General features: G+C 45.8%; 1 protein-coding gene and 1 long non-coding RNA gene across 4 annotated transcripts in view; one reads left to right on the top strand and one right to left on the bottom strand.

The window, feature by feature from the left end:
- LOC107220271 (AT-rich interactive domain-containing protein 1A) overlaps positions 1-25,004 on the bottom strand; it is a 270,178-nt gene that overhangs the window by 24,328 nt on the left and 220,846 nt on the right. For all 3 annotated transcript variants that reach the window (XM_046740876.1, XM_046740877.1, XM_046740878.1), the window contains exons 5-6: positions 18,272-18,366; positions 162-1,924 (exon numbers count right to left, since the gene is read on the bottom strand). In XM_046740876.1, coding sequence (XP_046596832.1) covers positions 162-1,924; positions 18,272-18,366 — 1,858 coding nt within the window. The remainder of the gene's footprint in view (positions 1-161; positions 1,925-18,271; positions 18,367-25,004) is intronic.
- LOC124294650 overlaps positions 1-25,004 on the top strand; it is a 119,434-nt gene that overhangs the window by 32,392 nt on the left and 62,038 nt on the right. The window lies entirely within an intron of this gene.

Below are 25,004 nucleotides of genomic sequence, written 5' to 3'. Positions count from 1 at the left end.
GTAACGCACGATTTGCAACCCCACCGTTTTCAACTCGCGGTCGCTGGTGAACTTTCTACTAACTAACTCAGAGTTCTCGAAATAACAGTTTGTTCGATCGTCACACTTCGCTCTCACCACTCTCGGATCATGTAACCTTGAAAAACATGCGTAAAACTCACCTCTGTTCAGGCTCGAGGGTGACATCGACATACCAGGCCTGATGCCGTCGAAGGTCGCGGGTCGTTCGGCCAACTTCATCACAGAGTTGTCCGGCTGTCCACTTCCGGTGGTGGTCGAGACGTCGCCAACGGCAGGACTTGCGCTGCTACTGCTGCTGCTGACAGCGGCGACACTGACGACACCTTCTCTCGCGATGTCCTGAATCGCACTCGCAGCCCTCGAGCCAACGCCTGCCGGCTGAAGAATGGTGTATTGTTTTGAATTCGGGTCTGGGCTGGGTGCCGCAGTTATTCCGGGAGGTTTGGCGGTCGTGGGAGGCATCTGGGGTTCTCGGGGTGGCTGGACGTCGTCCTTGGGTGACTTTAACTGCAGAAGAGATACCGTCGAGCCGTGCTTCTCCTCGCCGGGTGTCGACATCCCGGCCAGCGGCTGCGGGACCGGCATCACTGGTACCGGTCCGGCCGGTGGATAGCCGACGAAGGTCGCGGCCGCTGGGTACGGACCGATGGGTGGAATGGAGGTCACGGGGGCCACGGTGCTCGACGATCCGCTGCGGCTGACGGCCGCCACCTTCGAGTGCTCCGTGTTCGGGGGCCGGAAGGCGGAGGCGGTGGAGAACGGGGACGTCGTCGACGCGGCACCGCCGCTCGAGGAGATCTTAGCCTCGTTGTAAGAACGCTGGTGGAAGCCACTCGAGTAGAGCTGTTGCCTGGCCGTGTTTTGCTGCGGCGATGCGTTGCTCTTCGGGGGTCGTTCCTTGTCCTTACCGTCGGTCTTATCCCGCTCACCGTCCTCCTTATCCGCGGCCGGATCCGACATGTCGATCTCCAACTCGTTCGAGGAGTCGTCCACGAGCTCGTTGAAATCCGGAGGATCGTAACGCGAGTACTTTTCCGCCGGTTGATGACCACTGCTGTTTCTGTCCTTGCCAATTGGACGTCCACCACCACCGGAACCACTCCCACCCCCGGATGACCTCTTCACCTCGTTGTGAACCTGACCAACGCCGGGACCAACCTGAGACTGAACAGTGCCATATTCGTTTTCGATTTTCAACATCGTCTCAAGATCTTTTCTACTTTTATTCTGGTGCAGTACCTGCTGCTGTTGTTGTTGTTGTTGTTGTTGATGGTGCTGATGCTGATGCTTGCTTCCTGTCTGCAGTGAGCGTCTCTCCTGCTGACCTCGCAACGTGATCACATCCTTCAAGGAGCAGCCGGCCTCGTTGCTTGCGTTTGAACACGTCGATAGTGACGACGGTGACATTTTTGGGTTCTCTTTCTTCTCTTCGAACAGATTTTCAAAGCTCGATTCGTACTTGTCTTCGTCGGAGTTGCCGCGCTGGTAAAACGAACCGCGTGGACCAGGCCAGCTTCCCGACAAACTCTTCAGGGCCGCTTCTGTCTCCCGAATCAGCGTCTCGTCGTCCTCGGGTTCTTCCGAATTTTTTATCGTCTTCCTCGCCGGGCTTCCCGAGTTGCTCGTCGTGAAAACCCGCTTCTTTTGCGGAAGCGGAATCACCTTCGAGGCATCCATCTCTATCTGCTTCCGAACCTCTTCGTCTCGTAGGCTTTTTCTACGACGTTTAGCCGCCGTGTCGGCGGCCTCCATCAGGTCCTGGGAGACGCTCTGCTGAGCGATCACCTTCTTGTTGTTTAGAGGCTGCTGCTTTGGCTTTGGAGTTGCGGTCTCGGCTTCCAGCTTCCGTTTCTTAAGGTGCGCCATTGCATTCTGTCCACCCGGCACACTGGTCAGTTCCACCCTGGAACACAAACATTCCAGAGTAAACTATGCATGTCGCGTACTAACATCGGTGTTTTCCGGTTTTCCCTGTTTGTTTTCATTCAATCGTTTATTTATTCGAACAAATTTTTAACCACCGCGGACATGACGTAGATTATACGCTAGCGGTTGACCAACAACTCGTCAAGGTAGAAATTGAATTTCTTTCTTCTTTTTATTTTTTTTTATGTATATTACAGTCACGTCAAAACAGGAGGATAAAAAAAGCACACAAATGATGATTTTCCAAATTGTCAGTTATTTTCGTTGAAAAAACAAGCGTTCCACGACACACTGGCACAAGCTACGGTCTGATCGTATCGAGTGGCGAATGAATAAACAAGAAGAGATAATAGATAAATAAATAAAAATTGGACAAAATGTTTTGTTTTTCAAACATTGAACAGCAGTAATAATTTTGACTTACTGTAAGCGAGTGTATATTCTCTCGTAAATTGAAATCGTTGTTTGAATTCGTTATTACAATAATATCATCGCATTGTGAAAAGAGAGACGGAGCGATAAAGAGCGGTGCTGGATAAGTTACAGTCAGTTTTCGGAAAAGTTTTCGGACTACAGGGTTATTAGCGAGTTAACTTTTCACGGTACCCGCACAACTTGATGTGAAACTTTGTTGCTTGTTCTTGGACTTGTTTCTTTCTTTTTCTTCTTCTTCTTCTTCTTCTTCTCTTCTTGTTCAAGTTTATATCGTGCTATGAAAAGTTTTGCGATGCAGTTGTCGATGCCGGCGCACGAGTATCAACGAGAATGAGTTTAGGTTTTGCGTATAACTCTACGATCGTACGCGTACGTGTCGCGACCTCGCCGAGGGGTTGTTGAGGATCCCTTCTCGACGGGGAGCTCGCGAGCTACTGTGCTATGTCGAGGGAAAATGAGTCGGGGTGGTTTTGGGGTGGTCGTCGGGGGTGCTCGACGGCTCTCGGGGTACATCGGCGTCTCGGGCTGGTGGGGATCGGCGAAAACGCGCGCACCGAGACTCTGCTTCGCCTTCTGGAAAGTGGGGGCGGGTCTGCGCACTGTCCACCCCCCAGCGGCGTTACGCGGAGCGCAACTCGCGCTCCAACCCAACCCCTTGGCCGAGCTAAAGAAGCGACGAAGGAGAAGACTGGTCTGGGGGGAAGGAATCGTGGGTGGGGGATGACGGGATGCACACTGGCCACCCTTGATAGTGTGCAGGAAAGTTAGCGGGACGCATGCAGTAGCTTCTTCGCCTGCCAATTTGCCGCTCATTTGCGTGATCAGCACTGTTCTTCGTGCGGTATTGTGCGATCAGCTGCACACACGCACGTTTCTGGGGAACGTAACGCGAAAATTTTACCAAATTTTTATCGTCGCCTTCCATCCGGGGGATGAATGACGTTCCATGTTGTTTCACCCGGGGTGTGAGGGGTTCTAACGCTGCAGGAATTGTTTGTGGTTAAATGAAGTAATCACGGGGGCAGCCGCCACGCAATCTAACGATTGGGTTGAATCGGCGTGTAATTTATGGAGGAATTCTTCTATCGACGCCCGAATCACGCGGTGCCGTTGAAGGCGATCGCTCTTGTGTCAAATTAATGACCCGCTACCCTACAATAACTTCCAGCGTCGTCCCCTGCCGACCCCCCGCTGACGTTGGTGTAGCCATCGTACGCAGAATATGGTTCTCGAGAGGTTTTTTTTCCCTTTCTTTTTACTTTCTCCTTATTTTTTTTTTTTTTTATTCTACCTACCCTTAACCACCCGTCATAGGACCACCGCGTCATTAATTAAAACCTCGTTCGAGCCGCGTTGACGTTCTTCTTAACGTTACCGCGCGGTAAGCTTAAGTATCGGGGAAGGAATTTGCCAAGGTGAAAAAAAGAAACCCGTGATCACAGTTTGAAATTTTATTAAAAAATTTCTTCGCCAATTCACGTTATGCTGATGTATCGTTGCTAGGCGTGACTTGATTGATCGACGGAATTATCCTCCAGAGAATGTATATAAGACGAATGCTTGAATGACCGTGAGGATACCGTGTGAATCGATTGATTCGATGCAGCCTTGATGGAGATTTTAAAACCGCTGATCGTTCGTCCGTGGAACTGAGGAACTTTGGCTGTTGGTTCACTTCTGGCACTCGTTCGAAAGTTTGAGTAGGCGAGGGTGTTCGGGGTCGGGGTCGGGGTCGGGGATGCGGGGTGCAAGCATCGGCCCGCAAAGAAAAGTGATAATGTCTTAAGCCCGCGCCGTGATTTAACTCGTGATTTTGCCGCCCCACGCTTGGCCCTTTGGTTCAAGACTCGAAACTCCAGGGTCCGTGGTCTGAGAAGGTTTAAGGTTTAAGGTTTAAGGTTTAAGGTCTGAGGAGCGTCTTCCCCCGATCCCTCCAAGCAACACTAAGCCCTCTTATTCGTCGAGTCGAACCTTGGTTTATCTAATTGAACTTGTCAGCTCCTATCTCCGCCGGCAGTACTCCCTGCCTGCCTCGTAGGACACGTGCAGGCAGCATCATGTGTATGGGTACCCATACACGTTCGAAAGGCAACTTTTCCGTTCTTCACATTTTTTTTTCTTCATTTCTTCTATTACTTGTTCGTGTCTAGCTTTTGCCGAGCCTGTAGTGGGATTGGAAATTAATCTGTAATCTGACCAATCGAAGGGTGAAATTACAACTCATGCCGTATATAGACGTTGCTTTGTTTGGATACCGATTACCGCTGCTGATATTGCAGAGTGCATTTAAATTTCAGACCATCAATTAATTAGCAAGTGTTAGTTTCGGTTCGGTGGCTCGGGGTTGGACTCTAGCTGTTATAGTCGCGGGAGTAGATAACGCCTCTGGCACCGGGATTAGGGTATTAGGCGATGTCACGTCACCGAAGGTCCTCTCCTCTTCGAGACTGTGTTCCATAAGATAGCTACGAAGGACTCGGGCTTCAATCCCGACAAGTTCAATTAGATAAACCACCACGAGATCACAGCTCTTAGGCGGTTAGTCGCGCCGTTGAAGCCTCGCCAAAGAGTTTCGGTCTTACAGAATTGACCATCGATATATTTATTGATTCCCGAAAGGATGTAATTTACAAAATTCAAGAGCAAGACTTTGTTTTCGTGCAAGTTAACAACAATTCGGAAGCCGTAATGTCGAGTTGCATATTTGGAACGTTTGATTTCACATAGCATTCGTCAGCTCAGCCCACTTTCAAACAATCAGCGAAGCTGGCGGGTTCACGGACCGGAAGTACCGCTGATATTGACAAAAATTGATATTACCTTTCGCCCGCAGCACTCAGGTGCACTCAACACTTAATAATAGGTACACAACTATAATATCCTGCAGGATATTCTATATGAACAAATGTTGAAACGTTTCAAGCCCTTGAGTGGCATTTGTATTAATGGAATTGTGAGCGGTGTTGAAGAGAGGGGGGGCCATAAATGGTAATTGACGGACAATATATTCGTTAATAATTTAGCCGATATTGGCTAGCGAGTACTTTGAAAGAGAATTCGGGCTCATTAACCATCACTGGTCATTTACCCTTTTTTCCGGTTGATACCGACCACACTTTAACTCCAATTTTCATTAATTTTAATCAGCACTCAGAGCAGATCAAGCTACAAGCTGACAAATGCGTTTTGGCTGGATATAACGTGAACGATACGTTGAGGTTTTTGATCGGACTGCCGAAGCAGGAGGAAACTTATCGAGAATCAGCGTCGTTGAAGAATTCACGTACGGAATACGGTGCCTTTTTGCGATGTTTCTGGAGGCAGGGGACGGAAGAAAGAGGGAAAGACAGGGGTTGAAAAGCGGTCGTATGTCTTTTTCTCGCCAGCACCGGGCGCCAACGTTACCAGCAGGAGAGGGATAATTTACGAGACTCTCACACGTGGATAATGGGGACTTAGCTAATGCACCGGAGGTCGACACCACGCGTCCCGGCACACGCGAGAGAGACAATATGCGCCCACATGCTACGTCTGAAATACATGTATATTTTTTTTTCTTGCCTATAGTGTAGTGATATAGCTGCGATTAAAGTCAGTGCATACTGTCTGCACTCCGGTGCGTCGAGTTTCGTCTAATAAATTAGGAAAATCGGCGATTCAGTGGGCGTTTCTAGAGCGTCTAGAAAGGTGCTTAAATAATACGTGATCTCGAGAGGAGAGAACCTTATTTCGGCGAACATGGTCCGGCAATAAGCAGGCCACTTAAGGTCGCCCCCTGAGCGTTAAATATTTAATAGGAATTCGATTGGTCTAAGACGTGGACCAATAAGCGAGGGTCCGGTAACTCGAGCGTCGAGAGGCCGGGGAACGTGCGGAATTCCCTGGAGCCGTTGGACAGAGTGATGGCCAGCCGGGCATGGCCTTTTCGCGGAAGTGGAAGAAGAAGAAGAAGAAGAAGAAGAAGAAGATGAAGAAGAAGAGCCGGCAGCTGTCTCGCCAGCGACACTCTTCTAACCCTCGGCACGGGGCGATTCCGCTTTAAAAACCCCTCGGTCCCTTCGGAAATAATGCCAATCCAATGGTCGTTAGCTCGTATGACGTTGAGTGATATCCAAGAAGTTTGAGCACCGAAAGCCTCGCGGACCGTGGGTCAAGTGGGTCCTTTCGGATCACCTGCAGATCGCGTCAAGGGAGGTCAAAAATAAGAGGAAATAAGAGCCTGCAGGTCTTTGCTTGGTAAAAAGGTTTTTAATCCGTCATATGTACAGAGATTTTATCCACTAAACCTTCCACCACTTCGAAGTGTCGTAAAGGTCACCAACATCTCAGTCGTCCCGACTCATCTCGCCGCTACTGCCTCTAGAGGGGCGAGACGGTGACGCGATCCATCACGATCGTCCCATGTCGTTAATAACTGGCCCATTAATTATACGGAAGGACCCCGTCCCGTCTCAGCCTCGTTTCTCATCGATTTCTACGCAACCATCCGAGTTAATGACGACCCGAAACACGTTCCGCACTCTGCAGACGTAGCTCAAACTACTCGTTCTCCAAACGCTGGACTCGTTCCATTCTACTCTTTGATCGCTTCTTTCAAGATATTATGAAAAATAATACTACATGCAGTGCTCGATGATTATTCAAAATACCACTCCAATCGTACAAGTTTCTTTTTCTTTCATCACGTATATCAATTCGATCAACCTGTGATGTACGTATACTACCAGTAAACAAATGGCGTTGCTAGTTTCTCCGGAATGATCAGGTTTTTCTTGTGGAAATACATAGTTAAAACCATTTCCTAATATTCTTCGAGCCTCCAGTGTTTTACCTGGATGGTAGAACCTTGGTGATGGGTTTGACATGCTTTATACTCATCACTTCACTGATCATTGACTATGGTCAACTGACCCATATTTAGTTCGCGAAGAACCGAGTGAATTCGAAATTGCAACGTGACACGCCCTTGACGTGAATTTGTAGCATTCTCGATGATCGCACGAAGACGGGGGTTAGTTAGGGAATCGTCGAGATTTCGAGAAGGGTGGAAACGTTGACAATTATTAGCAGTGCTGAACGGCCGCGTACAACGCTTTAGCTCTCTTGAGCTGACATGGAATACCTATAACATGTGCGGGCACTTGTCACTATATTATTGATCGGCCGGTCGGGCAAGCAGTCTGAGCAGTCAGGGACTTGCCCCCTACTCCTCCTCCTCCTCCTCCTCCTCCTCCTCCTCCTCCTCATCCTCATCCTCCTCCTTCGTCTCCCCATAGCCTCTGCCCCTTTCTCCCCGTATGGTGCCCCGGCCACCCCACCTTGGTCTACGTGCGTCTTCATCGTCCCACTCGCCCCATCCCCGGTTTTCCTCCACCTCCGCTTCTACCCCCTCCTCCTCCTCCTCCTCCTCCTCCTCCTCCTCCACCTCGGCTAGCAGAAAACCCCTCAGGGTGCACGATGCAGACCACGGCACACAGCCGCCCCCCTTCAGCCCGTCACCCTGGGCCACCCTTTCGCTCCGTCCTGCACGATTCTACGTATGTACTATGAGTATAGGGTGGAACGGGTTTCGCCCAGTCTTTCCAGAGCGCCAGCTTTCTCTCTGTTATACTCGAATCCAGGCTGTACTTACGGCGAGAGGCAGTCCTTTTGATAACATGACTTCCTTTCCAGGGGCACAGAAAGGGGGGGGGAGGATATAGGACGGTGACCTTGGACAGTGGAACGGTTTTCAAAGTGTGTTGGTCGGATTTCGAAGAGGATTGTTTTATTTCCGGAATTAGAAACGCGAGAGAGAGAGAGAGAGAGAGAGAAAAGACACAGCGTTTCGTGCTGATCTGAACTTGCTCTCGTTCGAAGTATGGGTATGTGCTTTCATTCCGCACGTTACCGAGCTGCTTTTCGTATACCTAAACTATAAATCAGTTTAAATTTGTTAGCACACGGTACACAGATGGTTTTGTTATATGAAAATATATACGCTTCTTCTCCCCCCCTCCCCCCTCCTGCTTTCGGGATGGGGGCGTAAGTATCCCCCCCGGTAAAACACATCCCGCGCGCTCGCCTTAACGCCGAGTGAAGAGAGACAAAGAGAGGGAAAGAGGGAGAGACGATTCTGGCACTCACCCCTCACCCCTAACCTCCCTCACCCCTGCAGCCCAAAGCCTTCGGGCGTCATGCTGTTCTGCGCTCTCTTTAATTACGCGCGACCAAGGACGCATGACGTATTGCCGCAAAAGGACGAGGATACTTAATGCTTTCGGTGAATTTCGAAGCGATAGCTTCTTGATGTTGTAACGCGATATCGTTTCAAAGAAACAGCGAGTCATTATTATACGTATCGCAACGATAGTCGCGGATACTTCGGCTGATCTCGATCTCAAAGCCTTGTCTTCCTTCAACCGACGAGGCTTTATCTATCATCCAGGCTGGCTCTCGAGCTCGCGTGGAAAACAATCCACAGACTGATTTAGTTACTCCCTCGTCAGGACCTTGAGGGGCGCGTAGAACGCGAAGGATTCGCGAATGGATACGAGGAGGTGAAGGAGGGGTGTTGAGGGGGGCAGGGGGGGGGGTGGGCGGCGAGAAGACCAAGGCGACAAAGTTCTTACCCCGGAACGACATACTAAATTCTGAAATGAACCCCGGATAAAGTGTTCTTTGCTTTTGCCCAGCAATAATATCACCCTGGGTTGGGTAATATAAGGTACAGGCAGCTAGTTAGTTTACTCAAAATTACTTTTTAGGCAACAACGAAACATTATTTCTCATGCCTGGCTTTTGGATTATAGAACGTAATTTCGCGTAAAGCGTGCAGGGATTTTTGGTTTAAAATTCTCTGGCCTTTGCTACAATAGAACCGATTTCCCGCTGTCGGTATACCTTTGACTGATCTCTTGATGTTTTTTTTTCTCTCTTACCTTTCATTCGTTGTACCAGTTTTTGTTTTCACTGTGTTGACAGTGATTTGGGGTTATAAAACTGCTTCGACGAGCAACGAGCCTGCCTCGAAGAAGAGAAAAAAAGGGGGCGCGTAAAACAGAGAAAAGGAATGTCGTTTCTCTTCACGCGTTCTCTAGTATAGCCACATCTCTTACCCCGTGTCGTGGCGACCCTTCGTCGTCTGGAGGAGGAAAAAAAAACCGAGGAAATAAAATAATAAAAAAAAAAAAAGAAGGGAAAGGTGCGTTATGATATATTTGTAATCATGTTACTGAGAACGTGCCACTCCGTTACAACTGTTTCGGTATAACAAACTGCCGCTGGTGAGAAGGGCCCTTTCTCCTGCTAGAAAGAGGGGAAGAGAGAGAGAGAGAGAGAGAGAGAGAGAGAGTGAGGGAGGGAGGGGAGCGAGTCTTTCGATCGCTGAAGTACGCGTGAAACATTCGATGTTTGAAAATCGAAAGTTTACGCTATTTGAATTCTTGCATTTGACAGGTTAACAAGTGAGTACCTATTGAGATAGATAAATTTCGATTCTATGTATCAAATAATAATTAAAACCTTTATTTATTACTTGTAGAGTTTGTTTTTATATTTTTTACATTGATAAATAAGTTTGAAGTTTTTGGTCGATTGCTACTATGGGGGCATATTCGGAAGAAAAAGGAAAACGTTTTCACCAAGACGTGATGGATTTTATCGTTATTAAAGTTATCAGGGGCAATTTAACGAGAGTACGGTGAGAGATTACGTTTCGGGTTTGATACGAGAAAGTCCTTACGAAAATAAAAGAAGTAGGAAAAATATTCATTTTTAAACTTTGTTTATCAATTCTTTTACAGTTATAGTTTATTATTGATTATTATTCTTGAATAACAGTGATTTAAATGAAAAACTGAAGTCTGTTTAGTTGTTACTTACATTAAACGTTTGAGAAAATAGGTAATCTTACTTAAAATCCGAAACATCGTTCTGGTTTCTACAAACACAAACTTTATACGATGAAGCTATTTTTCAATTTGTTATATACGCAGTAAGTAATAAAAATTTCACGTCTAGAATCCATACTCAAAATTCGTGTTGACCAGTGTTTTCACTCGGAGCATTAATTTTGTATCGGTATTTAACATAGCCTAGGATATATTCCCGACCGGAGTGAAAGATTCACGGTGGATTCTGGCGAACTAGAAGATTCCGGGTTGGGGGGTTGGGGGGTGCGAAGGGCCCGCGGTGATACCCCGCCGGAGAGAGAAACCACCGCAACATCGGTTCATCTCCGCATCGCGGATTCCGGAGTATCCCGCACGTCGCCCCGCCTTGTCCCCCGTCGAAAATTCACATTCCCGCATTACTGTCACGCGAGTAATTACGCATATCTTGGGTGGCAGTTCGCTGGTGTCGTCGTCGAGGAGTAAGAGAGGAGGAACGAGAGCGAAAGCTGAGGTTGGTTGGTTCGGCTGGTTTCCTCAGGCCCTTGGTGTGTACGTATAAGCGACGTTCGCTCGCTCGCTCGTTCGTTCGTTCGTTCGTTCGTTCGTATGGCAAATCGCTTCCACGAGAAGGACCGGGGCTAATAAAAGCCCACAATTACCTTGCGACTTGCCTTACGTTACGTTACGGCTGCTGCGCTCCCTGGCAGCTCAGAGGGAGGGGGGGACCATTTATCTTGATGGCGTCTCATGCCCGATATAATTCACCTCGGCAACAACACATTGTTGCGTAATGAGGTGTAAAACATTCCGAGATATCTGACTACCGCGGTAGGTAGGTAGGTACCTACCGAACCTTCAGACCCTGCCTGACTATCCGGCCCTTCCTCCTACTCACAGAATCTCCTTCAACGAATTCCAGACCAAGAATTATAAGAGTCGAGAAAGGATGATCGTCCGTTCACCCACTGGTAACTTGAAATATCCCGAAATCCACCCGAAGTTTGTCGAAACTCGGATTGTCTAACTGATTAACGATCTCTCCTCGAGGAATTCGTCTAGGCTGCATGGAAGGAGACCGGAAACGGTTTTATCGAAAATTGGGAAACAATGTCATCCCGTTTTTCGGTCGATTCAGATTAACCCTAATTGGTCACACTTCGATAGAATCGCATAACGGTTATACAGAGTGAAATTCACCTCAGCTATAGAAAAGTGATATCCTGTTTAAAAAATGAGTTCTGAGAATCTAGAAAAAAAAATGATCTAGGTATCGTTTAAGGATCGCAGAAAAAGCTCTCTCTGAGTTTTCCTGAGCAATCTCTTCAACGAATCATTTTCTCACATATTGTGAAGAATTTTTAATTCCGATCAATCGACTAATAGAGGATCGCACTGTGGTTGTATTCCTCTCTCAATCTCTCTGTCTCTCCTTCCATGGACGAATTGGCTATTCAGGGGAGAAGAATTTCGGCGACAAAATCTTGGTTATATTAAACCATTAATCGACCTTCCCGCATATATTAACCCCTTTTATCCCCGTACGTATGGAAGATACTATTTTGGGTATGTCTGCGAGGGTATAGGAAGAGATGGGGAGACAGCTGGGGAACACCGAGTCTGGAACGGGATCTCACGCCGCAACAATGCGGCATAAAGTAATTAACCTTGCAAGTATTTGAAATATGCCAAGAAACACGCTGACCATATTAATCTTGTCGGACGGGACAGGCATGCCGTTGTAGGTCCAGCTATGCTGCTGAGCCGACCCCCGTTATTCCAGATTTTCAAAGAGACCTTCCGAATTCGCACGGGCAACGTTTCATCGTCTCTTCGACGATTTGTTTCGCGAAATTAGTTGGAACGGGAAATCGGACGATGAGACGGGGCCTGAAATTTCGCTTTTTCGCACCTCTTCCCATTTCGCTCGGTGATTTGTTTACCCGTGTATACAAGAATTTTTCGCGTATTGGGCACACAACGCGGCAACCCCGCGTATAGAATTGAAAAGCAATCGAACAAATAAAACGTCAATATACAACGGGAAGAAAATGCAGCCGATGTCGAGCTACTTTTATATTCACCCCTAATCAAGTCGATCGGGTGTATTGATATGGAGTGGAGGAAAAAATAGGGGATGACTTCTACCCTCATAACTATCCATCGTTTGTTCAATACTTTCATTTCCTGCGTGCGTGCGTGCCTGCGTGCATGAGTGCACGGGAAATAGCTGCACGAGGTGAGTGTTTCCACACTTAGGTTAGAACTCATGATTTGGAAAATTGTCGATATTGTAATTTTGTCCATTTCCGTGTAAACGATTCGTCAACGTTTGCATTGGGGACATTTGCAGGAATTTAAGTTAATTTTTTTCTCACGCGGTGAAAGTTTAACGAATTTTTAGCGCTTTTAGGTATGCATTTTCCACATTTTTTTTGGAGTATATTTGCCTCGTTAGATCGTGATTTAAATGTATCCGAGTAATGCACAGAGTGCAATTTCAACAGAGTTTAAAAAGGTGAAAATTTATTGCGCGTAAGTTTTCTCACTTAATATTTGTAGCATAGTATACAGATCTTTCTGGCTGAATCTATTTGCCAATTCCCACAAACTGTCATGATATTTTTTTCAAAGCTTCAGTTTGAAAGAAAATATATCATTTTTTAAACGTAAACTTTACGGTGTCTCAAAAAATTGAAAATCGATTTTTTGCTATAAATGCTCCCTTAAACTCCCTTCGTTGTAGGTACAGTATATGACAGATTCAGTTTCACGGTTTGAGGATTTATTGTTTTTCGATTTATCAATCGCCGCAACCGATGAAGATGCATTTAGGACCCCGGTAGTAAAGATTTCTAAAAAATCTCGAGGAGTATTTTTTCCATAGAGCTTGTGTTGGTAATAATTTATCAGGAAAGTAATATTTTTCGGAGGGACTTTTGGTACCTACATCGTAGGGTTCTATAACAGCTCGGGGCATATGTGAATGGGTACATCCCACCACCGGCTGTAACGGGGTTCATGTATTTATTCATCGCCTGGGTATTCCTTTCCAGACATTTTCCACTTCCACTCCCGAATATCGTGGTCGGAAAAACTTGAATCATAATACTCTCGATGAAAGACTACTAACACGTCTCGAAGTCGTTGGGAGCTATTCTATAAAAGTTAAAATAAACTGCAATTATTTCTCATGATTGAAAATAACAGAATGGATTATTGAGTGCTGGCGAAAGCAGCGGGCTTTTCCGATTTCGAATTGAAGCGCTCAGCTCTCGTCCCTCCATTCCCTTCTCTCATCCCTTTTTCTCTCTCTCTCTCTCGCTCTCTCTGTTTCTCTTTACCTCTCTATCCTTCTCCTCCATCCCTAGTTCTCTATTATTCCGCAGCCATATTTACTCATCGGATTCAATTTCGATTCACTTACGCGATGATTTACGGGACGAAGAAGGCGTTGTTGTACCTGGTTTTCCCAGTGATTGAAATTTATTGGAGACGGTCGCTTCGGTCCTAAAAGGAAACCTGCAGCTCGCCCTCTCGCACGAGATATGACGCCGTACCATCTCACTCTCTCGATATCGTGTCTCACCTTTGAAAATTCGTGTACCTATGCATATGCGTTACATTATTCAAAATGTATCGTTAGCCTGTATTAAGATGAGTGTAGGTATGTGAAATTTGGATTTATCCTCTTCGCGTATATAACTTGAATATAAGACGAACCTGTTTTATTTATTTATTTTTTTTTTGCATTTTCCTCAGACTCATCGGAGCCGAATTAAAGCTGTTACGGTATCTCACAGAGTTCGCGTAAATCATAATACGGACTACAATGCATGGTACATTAGCTGACCCCCATAAGGAAAAAAGCATCAATTTTCAACGAACGGCGAACGGAACATATTACGACCCTCGGCTTTATTGGCTGGTATTGAATTTTTATCCTTTTTCTGTGCAAATACGAATCGCGTAGAGAGGCGAGTTTGAAAATGTGCAAGCCCCGTGAATACGGGGAAAAGGATACGGACGAAGAGCTCGAGTATTTCTTACGGCAGTTGAAACGCAGTTTGGAAAATAACGAAAAATCGAGGAATGATAGCCCGGGGGGATCGGGGGATGGGGGTGAAGAAAAGTAGACGAAATTAAACCGTTATACAGGGTGAAAAGTAGGTAAGTCTGATTCGTGAGTCTCGCGTTGGAAAATTTAAAGCAGCTTAGCCCACCTGTTATTTATCGTTATATCTTTGTCGGTTTATTCCGTCGTATATTTCCTCGGGAAAAGCCTCTGAAACGCGTGTTTCTCTATTCAGGGTGAGGCTATATAGCCGTCACAATTCAGAGACGGGGAGCTCGCGCTAACGTTGCGACGACACGTTGCAACATCACCATAACATAAAGGCAGCGCTCGCACTTTTACCAGTAACCCCCTGACTTTCAGCCACCTTATCCTTTACCTTCCAAGGATGCGATATTCTCATGGAAAAATCAAGAGGTTCGGCGCTACTCGTATCTTAGGCAGGCGGAAGCCCAAGGCTATCGCAGTGTATATATGTTGTTTGTTTTTATTCTCAGGCTTTTTTTTTGTGCAGGAATTATACACGCAATAACCATTCCGCGGATTCTAAAAGCCAGGAATTAATCTGCCGTGGTAGAAAGTTTCCGAGGTAATCGAATATATAACGGCGCGGGCGATTTGGTTTGCAATTTATTATAACACCCGGGAGGCTTTTGGAAAATGAGGCACCTATACACGGGGTGAAAAACAGCAACGTGACGGCGACGACGGTGGCGGACCCACTCGGGAGTATAAGCGTCGAGACGCGCCTCGACGCCCGTCGTCATGAAATTCCAATTTCGTGAAAATGGTAATTAATGCATTCATATTTTCGGTAGCTGAATCGAGGCCACTGCATGCCGAGAAGCTGCGTTACGCTCACTTCGAACCCTCGAAAAAGACCCGGGCGAGTACCTATCGTTAATTATTCGAAATTTTCACGAATAAGGACGATGAGCGGCTGTTTCGAAAGTTAAGAAACTGCTGCGCTTTACCGACTCGAAGACGTCGTACATCGAGGGGTGGGGGGGGGGGGAGATTTTGGATAACTTTTCGACCAGCGATCTTCCGGCCTTTGAATTTTTATTCAACTCCGTCCGAACCGAAACTCCACCTCCCCATTATTCAACGGACATAAAGCAGCTCTCGCGAACCGCAACGAGATAACTCACGTCAATGATACTCATTTGGCAAAACAAAGCCCATGAAATATTCATACGTTGAACAAGGTACGTCAGTGTCTGTGTGTCCTCCTGTTTCGCCCTCTTTTACCCGTCGCGGTGGTGGTTATTGGACTCACGGGCCACGGAGATGGTCCTCGTGGTCCTCGTGGTCCTCGCGGTGCCGGTAGTCGGGGGATGGAATGGAATGGGATGGGATGGAATGGGTTGGGGGATGTTTTCAAGCGCCGAGGGACGCATGTGTGAATTCGCCCGCAATCTTACGCTAAGTGGAAAACCTGTCCAGCCTTTCACAGCGGCAGCTCTCACCGTCGTCGGTTCGGAATTCAAACGGCATAATTTTTATATCCTTTAGGTAACACCGCCACATGTGACCACTCTGATTTCTCTAATGACGGATCGAAAAAGAACTGCGACCTGTTTAAAAGACGTTTGTGGTATGGCCTCGTCATTTTGTTACAAGCACAACTTGACTCACTCTCTTGCGGTGTAAGAATATCGCGGCAACCGATAGAGTCACACTTTACAGCCGACTGCTGACTCTCCATAAAGCACAGGGATTTCTATACGCCCTGACTTCTATCGTCGTAAATCAAACGTGAGCATATATCAGCCTCCGGGCGATATATCAGCGGCGTACCGCTCGTCTCCTTAACCCTCTAACCCCCATGCACCCTCTATCCTCTACCTATAGATGACACGCTCAGCCGATAGCCGATTCTGCTTCGCAGATCCTCCTCCTCCTCATCCTCCTCTTCGACAGTTCAAATTGCTTCCCACGATCCACACCAAACTATGTGTTTGAATTTGTTCGGGATTTGGAAGTAGAAGTGTAGCTAGGTATAAGGTAAGTGTACCAGTTATCGACATGTTTAGATTCAATCTTCGACCCCTAGAGGGTTAGAAACTAGAAATTTATTTTTTGGTCATTTTAGAACCAAGGATCAAACGGATACAACCAAGAAAGGTCAATAATTGGGACAGGGTCGATAACTGTTACTCTTACCTTTGGTGGAAATTGCAAAAAGAATTCGCCAACTCTCTTACTCGTGATTATTCAATGTGGTCAAAAAGTACATGCATTATCGATTACTTTCAAAGTTTGGCGATCCGTGAAATGTCACGAAACCCTACGAGGTCCGGTGACATCTTTCCAGTCCAAGATGATCAAGCACTAGATGTGCGAAAGCGGATTCACGGCATATCCAAACATCGATATCGATCTGTGGTAACGTGAAACACGCCAGCCGATCAGTTGTTAGGTGTTTATTTCATATTTCTCGACAGGATTTCGGAGCGAGTCGCCGTTGACGTAGATGCTTTATTAGTAAGCCCGACGTGCGGTCGCGTATGTATGCGGGGGATGCAATTGGGAAAGGACTTGGGGGACCCACGTCAACGGAACAACGCGTCCTGAACCATTCACTGGGGAAGAGATTGTGTAACCACTAGTTGTTAGACGTAGCGGTGGCTTTTCGTAGCAGATATACCGCGGTCCGTAGCAGCGGGGAACTGAAGTTTTAATTTCCACAACTGGTCACAGTCCAAGCTTCGAAGTCCTCGATTCGCCTCCGGTTCTTTCCGCCATGCAGACGGATAAGAACACTTGCGAAACGAACCGCCATGATCTTGGCGGGGAATCGATACTCCGGCACTTTGCATTTGCCTGGTAAATCCTAGTCCATTGATCCATCCATCCATTCATCCGTAGCATGGAACTTTTTTATTCGAACTTGTACATCGCGCGATAAAGCGACTGTTTTCAAGAGAGAGGTAAGCGCGAAGAGTATATCATTCGCCGGTGGAACATTTTTTAACAGAATCATTTTGCGGCAAAGTGGTGGCGAGCGAGTGAGTGAGTGATTTGCGATCCGGATTTAGCCTCCACAGGCGGAAAGCCGGTTATCAAAAATCCGGATCTCTCCTTTCCAATCCACCCTTCCGATCGGCCGATCTCAATTACACCGGAATAAAAGTGTCCACCCCGAGTTGAGTTATGCCTTCCAAGCCACATATCCGTGAACCCTGAATCCATCGTCGACTTTTTCGGGGCACACGTGGGAACGACACCAGGATTCGCTATCAACCCGTCGGTTCACCACCGCGTTGCGTATTTCATTCTCTCCTAACCTGTCCGCCAATTTCCAACAACTCTGCAATCATCGAGTCATACCAATATCCGAGATTGTGTGAAATCCTCGCCCGAATCGCGCCTGGATCGTTGCTGCTGGGAATCGTAGAACGGTGATTCCAAAAAGCCACTCAGACAAATTAGTCAAGGCACGGTATGTAAGCTCGGTGGTTGTTTCGCAGTTCTTACCCGTGTTACGGGGGCGCGGGTGCCCCCGTCCTCGTCCTCGTCGTCGTCGGCAATATTTATGCCCGGTTTTTTTTCATCCTCCTTTACCGCCGGAGCAGAATGGAAACAATATGTCACGGCTAGGGGAAAGTTCTTGTAGGCGGTCGGGCTGCGCTTGGCTGGCCTGGGCTGGTTATACCTCACCTTGCGCGTTAATATCATCTGCGATACGACCGACCTACGAGAGAACGAGAGAGAGAGAGGGAGAGAGAGGGAGAGTCGAATTTGCAGCTATGGGGGCAACGGAATGGAGTCATGATTTCAAATGAGAACCATGTTTTGTCCTCTCCTCCGTTTAACGAATCTCTAACACAAATCCTCCGCTATTGCAATCACTCAAAAATGATATGCAAAAAAAAAAAGAAGATGGTGCATCGAATGATGTTAGGCAGAATAATTATATTATATTATTATTCGCACTTACAGCGTCGGTGGTTCCTCGGGACTCGGTGGTAAGATGGATGACGTTGCGGATGTCGGTCGTCTCGTCGTCGCCGGGGATCTGCCCCGGTCGTCCACCTGCGAAACAAAAATGCAAAAAGCCATGTTAAATTACAGGCCTTAGGAAATGACGGCGGGATATGAATTTTAGTATTATTTTTTTCCTTTTTCTCCAATTTATATCAAATAGAACGTAAATTACGTGTACATACGTATGTATTCGTTAATTTATTTTTCACAAATTATTTATATTACCCGAGGTGAATTACGTGAAAAAACCACGAGAGATAAAGAGAGAGAGAGAGAGAGAGAAAGAACGGGAAGGGGCAGGATTCGGCGAAGTAGCTCCCCTCCAGTAGAATCCGAACGAAAGGATTAAATACTTATTTTAAAAATGATTTATAATAATCAGAGGTGAATTATTGCCGAAAGTTTTCACTGCCGAGAATTTTACGAATATAGGGGCGGGTTTATGGCGAGACCTTCAAGCCTATACCGAGTACTTATATATAAGTGAAATTATGAAAATAACAGGAAATTCTAAGCAACAATGTACGAATATGAACGTAATATCGTACAGGGCGAAAACCACGATAGTCGGAATTACATGTCCACTCGATTTCAAAATTTCTACTCGTGTGCATCGTTCAAGCCTTCGTCATGAGGGAAAATGAGAAAGTCGGTCGAGCACCGCGTTAACATCAATCCCATAACGCTATTCTGCATACTATATGGTTACAGATCTCCCAGCCCAAAGTTTGAAATTACTTGCCGCACTAAAAGTTGGATAACGGACTAAAAAATTAAGTTAATCAAATATCCCAAACGGAATTTTAAAAAGGACAAACATACCTTTATTTTGCATATTTGAAAAGTTTTGTAAGATTTTTTTCTATCCCCAGTATTGCATTTTCAGTAAAAAAAAAAAACAAATGTTTTACAAAAAATGCGTAATTAAATAACTATTGGGTTTCAGAGGAAATGTCAGGAGGGTAAAAAGATGCATAGGTTCACACTGGGGTAGCTGTAAATGTTTCGGAATTTTTTTAAACATCATTTTAACAATTTTTCGGCGAGAGAAGACAAAATACCAAGAAAACATGTAATACTGAGGCAAAAAAAAAAAAATCGTACCGAACTTTCTGAAAAACTAAAATGTAGGCTTAGATATCGTCTTGAAGTTTACTTTCGGCTAAGAAATAGTCGAAAAACAACCATGTTCAAAGTAAGTACCGGAACAAAAAAAAAAATCGTGAAGCATTTTCGAAAAATGAACAAAATGAAGGCATATTTATCCTTTTTAAAACCCTGCTTGGGAAATTTAATTATCTTTATTTTTCATTCCGTTGTCCAACTTTTATCGCGGCAAATAATTTCGATCGGTGTAGCCAAACTTTTAGCCGACAGTGTACCTACGTGTAAAGCAAAGCGAGCCTAGTACGTCATATAAATTTTATTACCGTTTCATAAATCCGCATGACTCTAACAAAAAACAATTTGTTCCTTGGTCACAGGGGGATGATAAATCGAAGACACACTTGAAGCGTTTCAAACTCACCGAATATCGTTGATTTTCTTTTTCTCCCGTCGCGTCGGCTCAGTGTTCGGTAATCGGAAGCTCAAATTGACCTTTGGCCCGAATCTCACCCCCTCACATTGTTCCAACCCCTACGTCTCGCCCCCGACGGAACGTAAACGTCACCGACTCCATCCAGGGAAGGAGCGCGTGATTTACATTCCTCCGTCTCGACGGTGGAAAAATTCCGTCGCGATAACTCCCTTTGTTCCTTACTCCCTCTGCGGTCGGGCGAGCGCAGGGTGACGGTGTTCCGCAACCGATTCCAGCCGGGGCACGTTTCCTCCCCCTTCGTTTTTCAACCCCCCCTCCCGAGCACCGCGTCTCCGACTAGTTTTCAGTTTATATTAAATTTTTTTTCTTGATTAAAGGCAACCGACGCCATGCACGATCGCGTTCTCCGCGAATTCTCCACGTGGAGGGTGGAGGTACCTTTACCTTTGTACAATAACCCCTCCGCCTACCCCCATACATGTAATAACGGATAAACCTGACCGTATAATACTCGCCGCAGGAAAGAGAATGCAAATTCTTTTGCAAGTTTAGATACCGGTAGAGATTATAACTCAACAGGTTTGCAGAGGCAATTCTATTCCGAATAATTGACGTGATCAAGGAGCGAAAGATTCGGTTTTTTTGGAAAGCTCTGTAGATTGAAATCGGAACTTTAATGATTGTCGATTTTTTACTTTCGTGGGAGTATCGCGATCGATCGCTGCCGATTACGATTCCGCTGATAGATTCTACGAGTAAATCTTTACTTTGATCGATAAAAAAGAAAATCTCCGAACAAATCCGTGTCGTTACACTTCTCGAAGATAAACCGAACGCAGCCCCGTTGACGAATGAAAAAAAGAGGGAGGAGAAAGAAAATTTAACATCCTCAAGGAATTCCTATACATACAGACAGTTTGCGTATCAGCAAAGTTGCTTGATTGCGAGTAGCGTATTCGCTTTGTGAAATGTAATTAAAAGCGTAAATAATCTGAGCTGAATAAACTGGGCAGGGGTTGGTACGGTATGGGTCGGATCAAAGAACGACTCGACGTTGGATGTGCGGAGAAAACGGCGGATAGGTACGTAGGCACGTAAAACTACCCGCACAGGACGAAACACCCCCTCCTACCTTTCCGTATCCTCCGGCAGGACGCGTCTCGACGTTGGCGAACCCTCGATAAATATTTCTGCTAAGTGACCGGGGTCCCGGTCCTGGAGTCCAGGCTCAAAGAGTCGAAAGGTGGAATAAAGTGCCCTTCCTCTCTTTCATTTCGAGGGGCAAAAGGAAGACCGAAAAGTAGATCCTCTCGGTTTGTATTTGATGCAGGGTTTGCTGCTGCTTGCTGCGAGGACGGGTAAACAGACGCGATTTACCCGCGAGTCATGATCGTCGCGAGGTTTGAGGAGGAAAACTGTTGCAGGTTCCCACCATCCCCATCCCCATCCCTCTTGGGAAAATTTGAAAATTTCTTAATCTCGTTTCCATTGCGGGGTGATTTTCCCGCTGCAATTGCGGAGGATATTTCTCAACCGATAGCTCGCGGTGCCAATTAAGAGGGACGACGCTTGTGGGTATCCGAGTAGAACTAAAGGGCGGCGGGTGCCGATGATGTATGTGGTGGAAAATACTGGGGGCAATCTGTCACGCCATCGACGCCTTCCAGTCGTCCTAACCCTCCACCCTTATGCCCTCGAGATCACAGCTAAGAAATCTCGACGGCGAGAAACCCGAATTAGTGAAACGTACACTGTAAAAAGAGAAGAAAAAGAAAAAAAAAACACAATTTCGGTGTAAACTACATCTATGTAGAATATTTGACATCAATCTAACACTATCCGGATAAGTTCAAGTTCTGAATTGACCGCGAAAATTGTTCTATAGTAGTTGACACCGGCGGCCACGTTTGGTCAATTGCAACACCCTCAATTATTTACAGTTTTTTTATATCACGAATCACGTGCGGAAGGATTTAGATCGAGAAAATAAAATCTGATCGCTGATCCGAATAGTTTTTTTTTTTTTTTTTTTTTTTTTGAACAACGGTTTTTTTTTCCTTTCTAACGTATTTTTGTGGGCAGACTGTGGAAATTGAAACTTATTCAATAATACCTCGGGGTTGTGATTCGCCTTGTCGAGGTATTACGCAAGGGCGCGAGGGAGAGAGAGAGAGAGAGAGAGAGAGAGAACGACTGGGGTGTTATTTCGGTATCGGCGAAAAAACATAATAAAATTTAACGGTCCGTCAGAGCTGCTCGCGTTCAACCACCGACTTTTGCAGGCAAACCCCGCTTTCGCAGCTTCCAGCCAATAAATATCGAGAACAGACGGCAACAAATCTCAAGATAAACACGCGTTTGGGTTGGGATTTTTTTTTTACGCTTGCCTTTCTTTTTCTCTCTTTTTTTTTTATTTTCTTTTTTATTTATTTTTTTTTTTGCAGCTTCCACTCATCCTCTCAGCCCTTCGACCCTTAACTCCGCGGAAAAAGGGTTCTACCCGTTACGCGCACATTCCACGCATGAATTATGTCTCGTGTATAGGTATACGTATACACATATGTATGTACACACGTGAAGGGATCCACCCCCCCCCCCCCCCCCCCCCCTCCCCCATTCAGCCTTCTCAACTTGTGGGCGGTATTTAATTTTATTAAAACTCGACCCCCCACAGAAGCGGAAAAAGCAAAAAGATAGAAAATAAAGTGAAAAAAAAAAAAAGTAAAACGAATACCAAATACAAAAATTAAATACGAAACACAGAATCCGTCCGGCTTTTTCTACGCAACGCGCCAGTCCTTTACTTTGTCCCATTTACGGACAAAGGTTGAAGCAATTTGTGGAAATATTTTTACCGGCGACACGAGAATGTTTTTTTTTTTTTTATTTATTTCATTCCGCTTCACTCCCACCCCTTGGATTAGAAAATCGTCGGCAGAAATCGCGGAATGGTTTGCGGTTTGCTGATCGTGAATACCGAACTGGGGAACTTGAATGTGAGAGTGAGAGGTGGTGTGTATCCCAATAACCGTTAGGCGTCTTCATCTTACTCGCACAAACGTCATCTCCGGGATTAAACTCGAGTGGCTGCAATGCCGGCGATAGTAAGAGTATATATAAAGGGCCGTAAGCCGCCTCAGCCTCAGCCTTCCGACCGACATCCCCATTATCTTAACAAATCTAATCTCGCGGTGGGTGTTTATAAATGTCTTGTTTTCCGCGGGAATAGCGAGAGAGTATTTCTCTATTCTCTCGGGCGAGAAATCTTCCACCCCTTCTCACTATCTCTCTCTCTCTCACTCTCTCTCTTTCTCTCTCTTTCTCTCCTTCTCTCTCTTTATTTCACTGCCTCCTCGTAGTCTTCCCACTCTTTCTCTCTCCTCACTATTCTCACCCGCGAATGATCCGCCAGGGGAGAAACACGAACAGCAGGCGAACCGCTGTTCAGGTACCAAAACGAGTGTCAAGGTGCTCTTTATTCTGCTCGGATTAGGTGTCGACCCGAGTCCTCGAATTTACAAACTCTACTCCGATTCTCTTGATTTTTAACCTCCGGAAATTGACATCCAAAAACTTATCGGTACATCGATGAGACTGGTGATTGATTTTGTGTGCGAACAACTTTCGCTCTGCGATGATCGTTCGATTGATTTTAAGTAATGAAGCTCGTCTGCTTAGAATTTACTCATTTTTATAGTAAAATCGTTTGATCCTTTTCGGTACAACGTCTCATATATGACACATCTTTTCTTTTGAATCGGTTATTGGAGATTTATGTACAATTTTTGAGATGTCGCTGTAATTTTTATGTTTTTTTGTTTGATTCGACTTCTAAGATGTAAATGTTGGTGTTTTAAGACGGATTATGATGATTCCGCGAATACAGCGAGCGCTGTAAATAAACAAAGTGTCGAAAATGCCACTTTTTAAAGAATAAATGTGATTGTGGGACGGTTATGGGGGACTAAAAAAATAGAACTCGGTAATCTTTGTTTATCGGGATCGCTAAAAACGAATCCGAAGTGAAAATTTCAAAATTCAAGACGGCGGATCCAATATGACGGACTGAAAATATAAAAATGTGATCCTATTCGCTCTTATTAGATCGACCATTTTGAATTTAAAAAAATGTCTCTAATCCGAGCCCATTTTTTAAATCAGCGACCGTGAGAACCCTTTCGTACCCAATTTCAAGGAATTTGTCTGCAACGAAAAATCTACGCTTCACAGGATTAACGTAAATTCGCAATCACCTGATCCGTAGCTTGTTTGCTTTCGATATTCGTGAAAACTCGTTTCAACGTTGCGAATTTAATTTCACTGATCCATGCGGAACCTGAGCAAATGACTTTTCGTCAACGTTTCAGCTTTTTTTTCCAGTAAAAGTAGTTTCGTTGCACGGGGAGGGGGTAGCGATCAGTTAAAGTTGATATTAATTTTCTATCACGTTGCGGCTACGCGGCCGGGGGGATTTCAGTTTGGATTTTGGGAATTCGCGAGCCGTAGCAATAAAGCGCTAAAGAGCAAGCCGCAGCCACAACCGGGTCCGACATACCAAGTAGCTCTAGGAGATCGAGGCAGGCTCAACAAGCCTCTGTTATTACAACGAGGGTTGGCGGCGGTGGATGCAGACTGGCAGTCAGTCGCCCAACCCCCGCCGCTAACTAGAGTGGGGTACGAGCCGGGGGTTGACGGGGTTTCGCGGGGGATGGGGTGGGGGGAGGTGCAATACGAAATCCCTTAAGAGCAATAATAAGAATCCTTTCTCTGTTGCTCCCGGATTCAGAGCGGAGGAGGCCCCTGGCCTCATATACATAAGAGAAGCGGGAACTTAATTTGAGGGCTTGTTGAGGGGGTGAACCTCCGAGGTCTACGAGACGGTTACCGTCGTCTCTCGCTGAGGGCTTGCGGTATAATCTCGAGCTGCGATGTTTCCTTATTTTATATCATTTTTTTTTTTTACTTTCTTTATATTTTTCTTATTATTATTCTTCTTCACCTTATTCTCATTGCGTATATTTTTATACCTGTAGTACGTATACGTATATATGTAAGTACATGTAGGTCTGTACATATGATACAATATACGTGCCACAATGTATGTACACCACAGTGACTTCTTGTCCAATCGAATCTGACGATAACG

The sequence above is a fragment of the Neodiprion lecontei genome, chromosome 5 (genome assembly GCF_021901455.1).
Source record: "Neodiprion lecontei isolate iyNeoLeco1 chromosome 5, iyNeoLeco1.1, whole genome shotgun sequence".
Taxonomy (NCBI): domain Eukaryota; kingdom Metazoa; phylum Arthropoda; class Insecta; order Hymenoptera; family Diprionidae; genus Neodiprion; species Neodiprion lecontei.
This window is presented reverse-complemented; position numbering and strand designations above follow the sequence as displayed.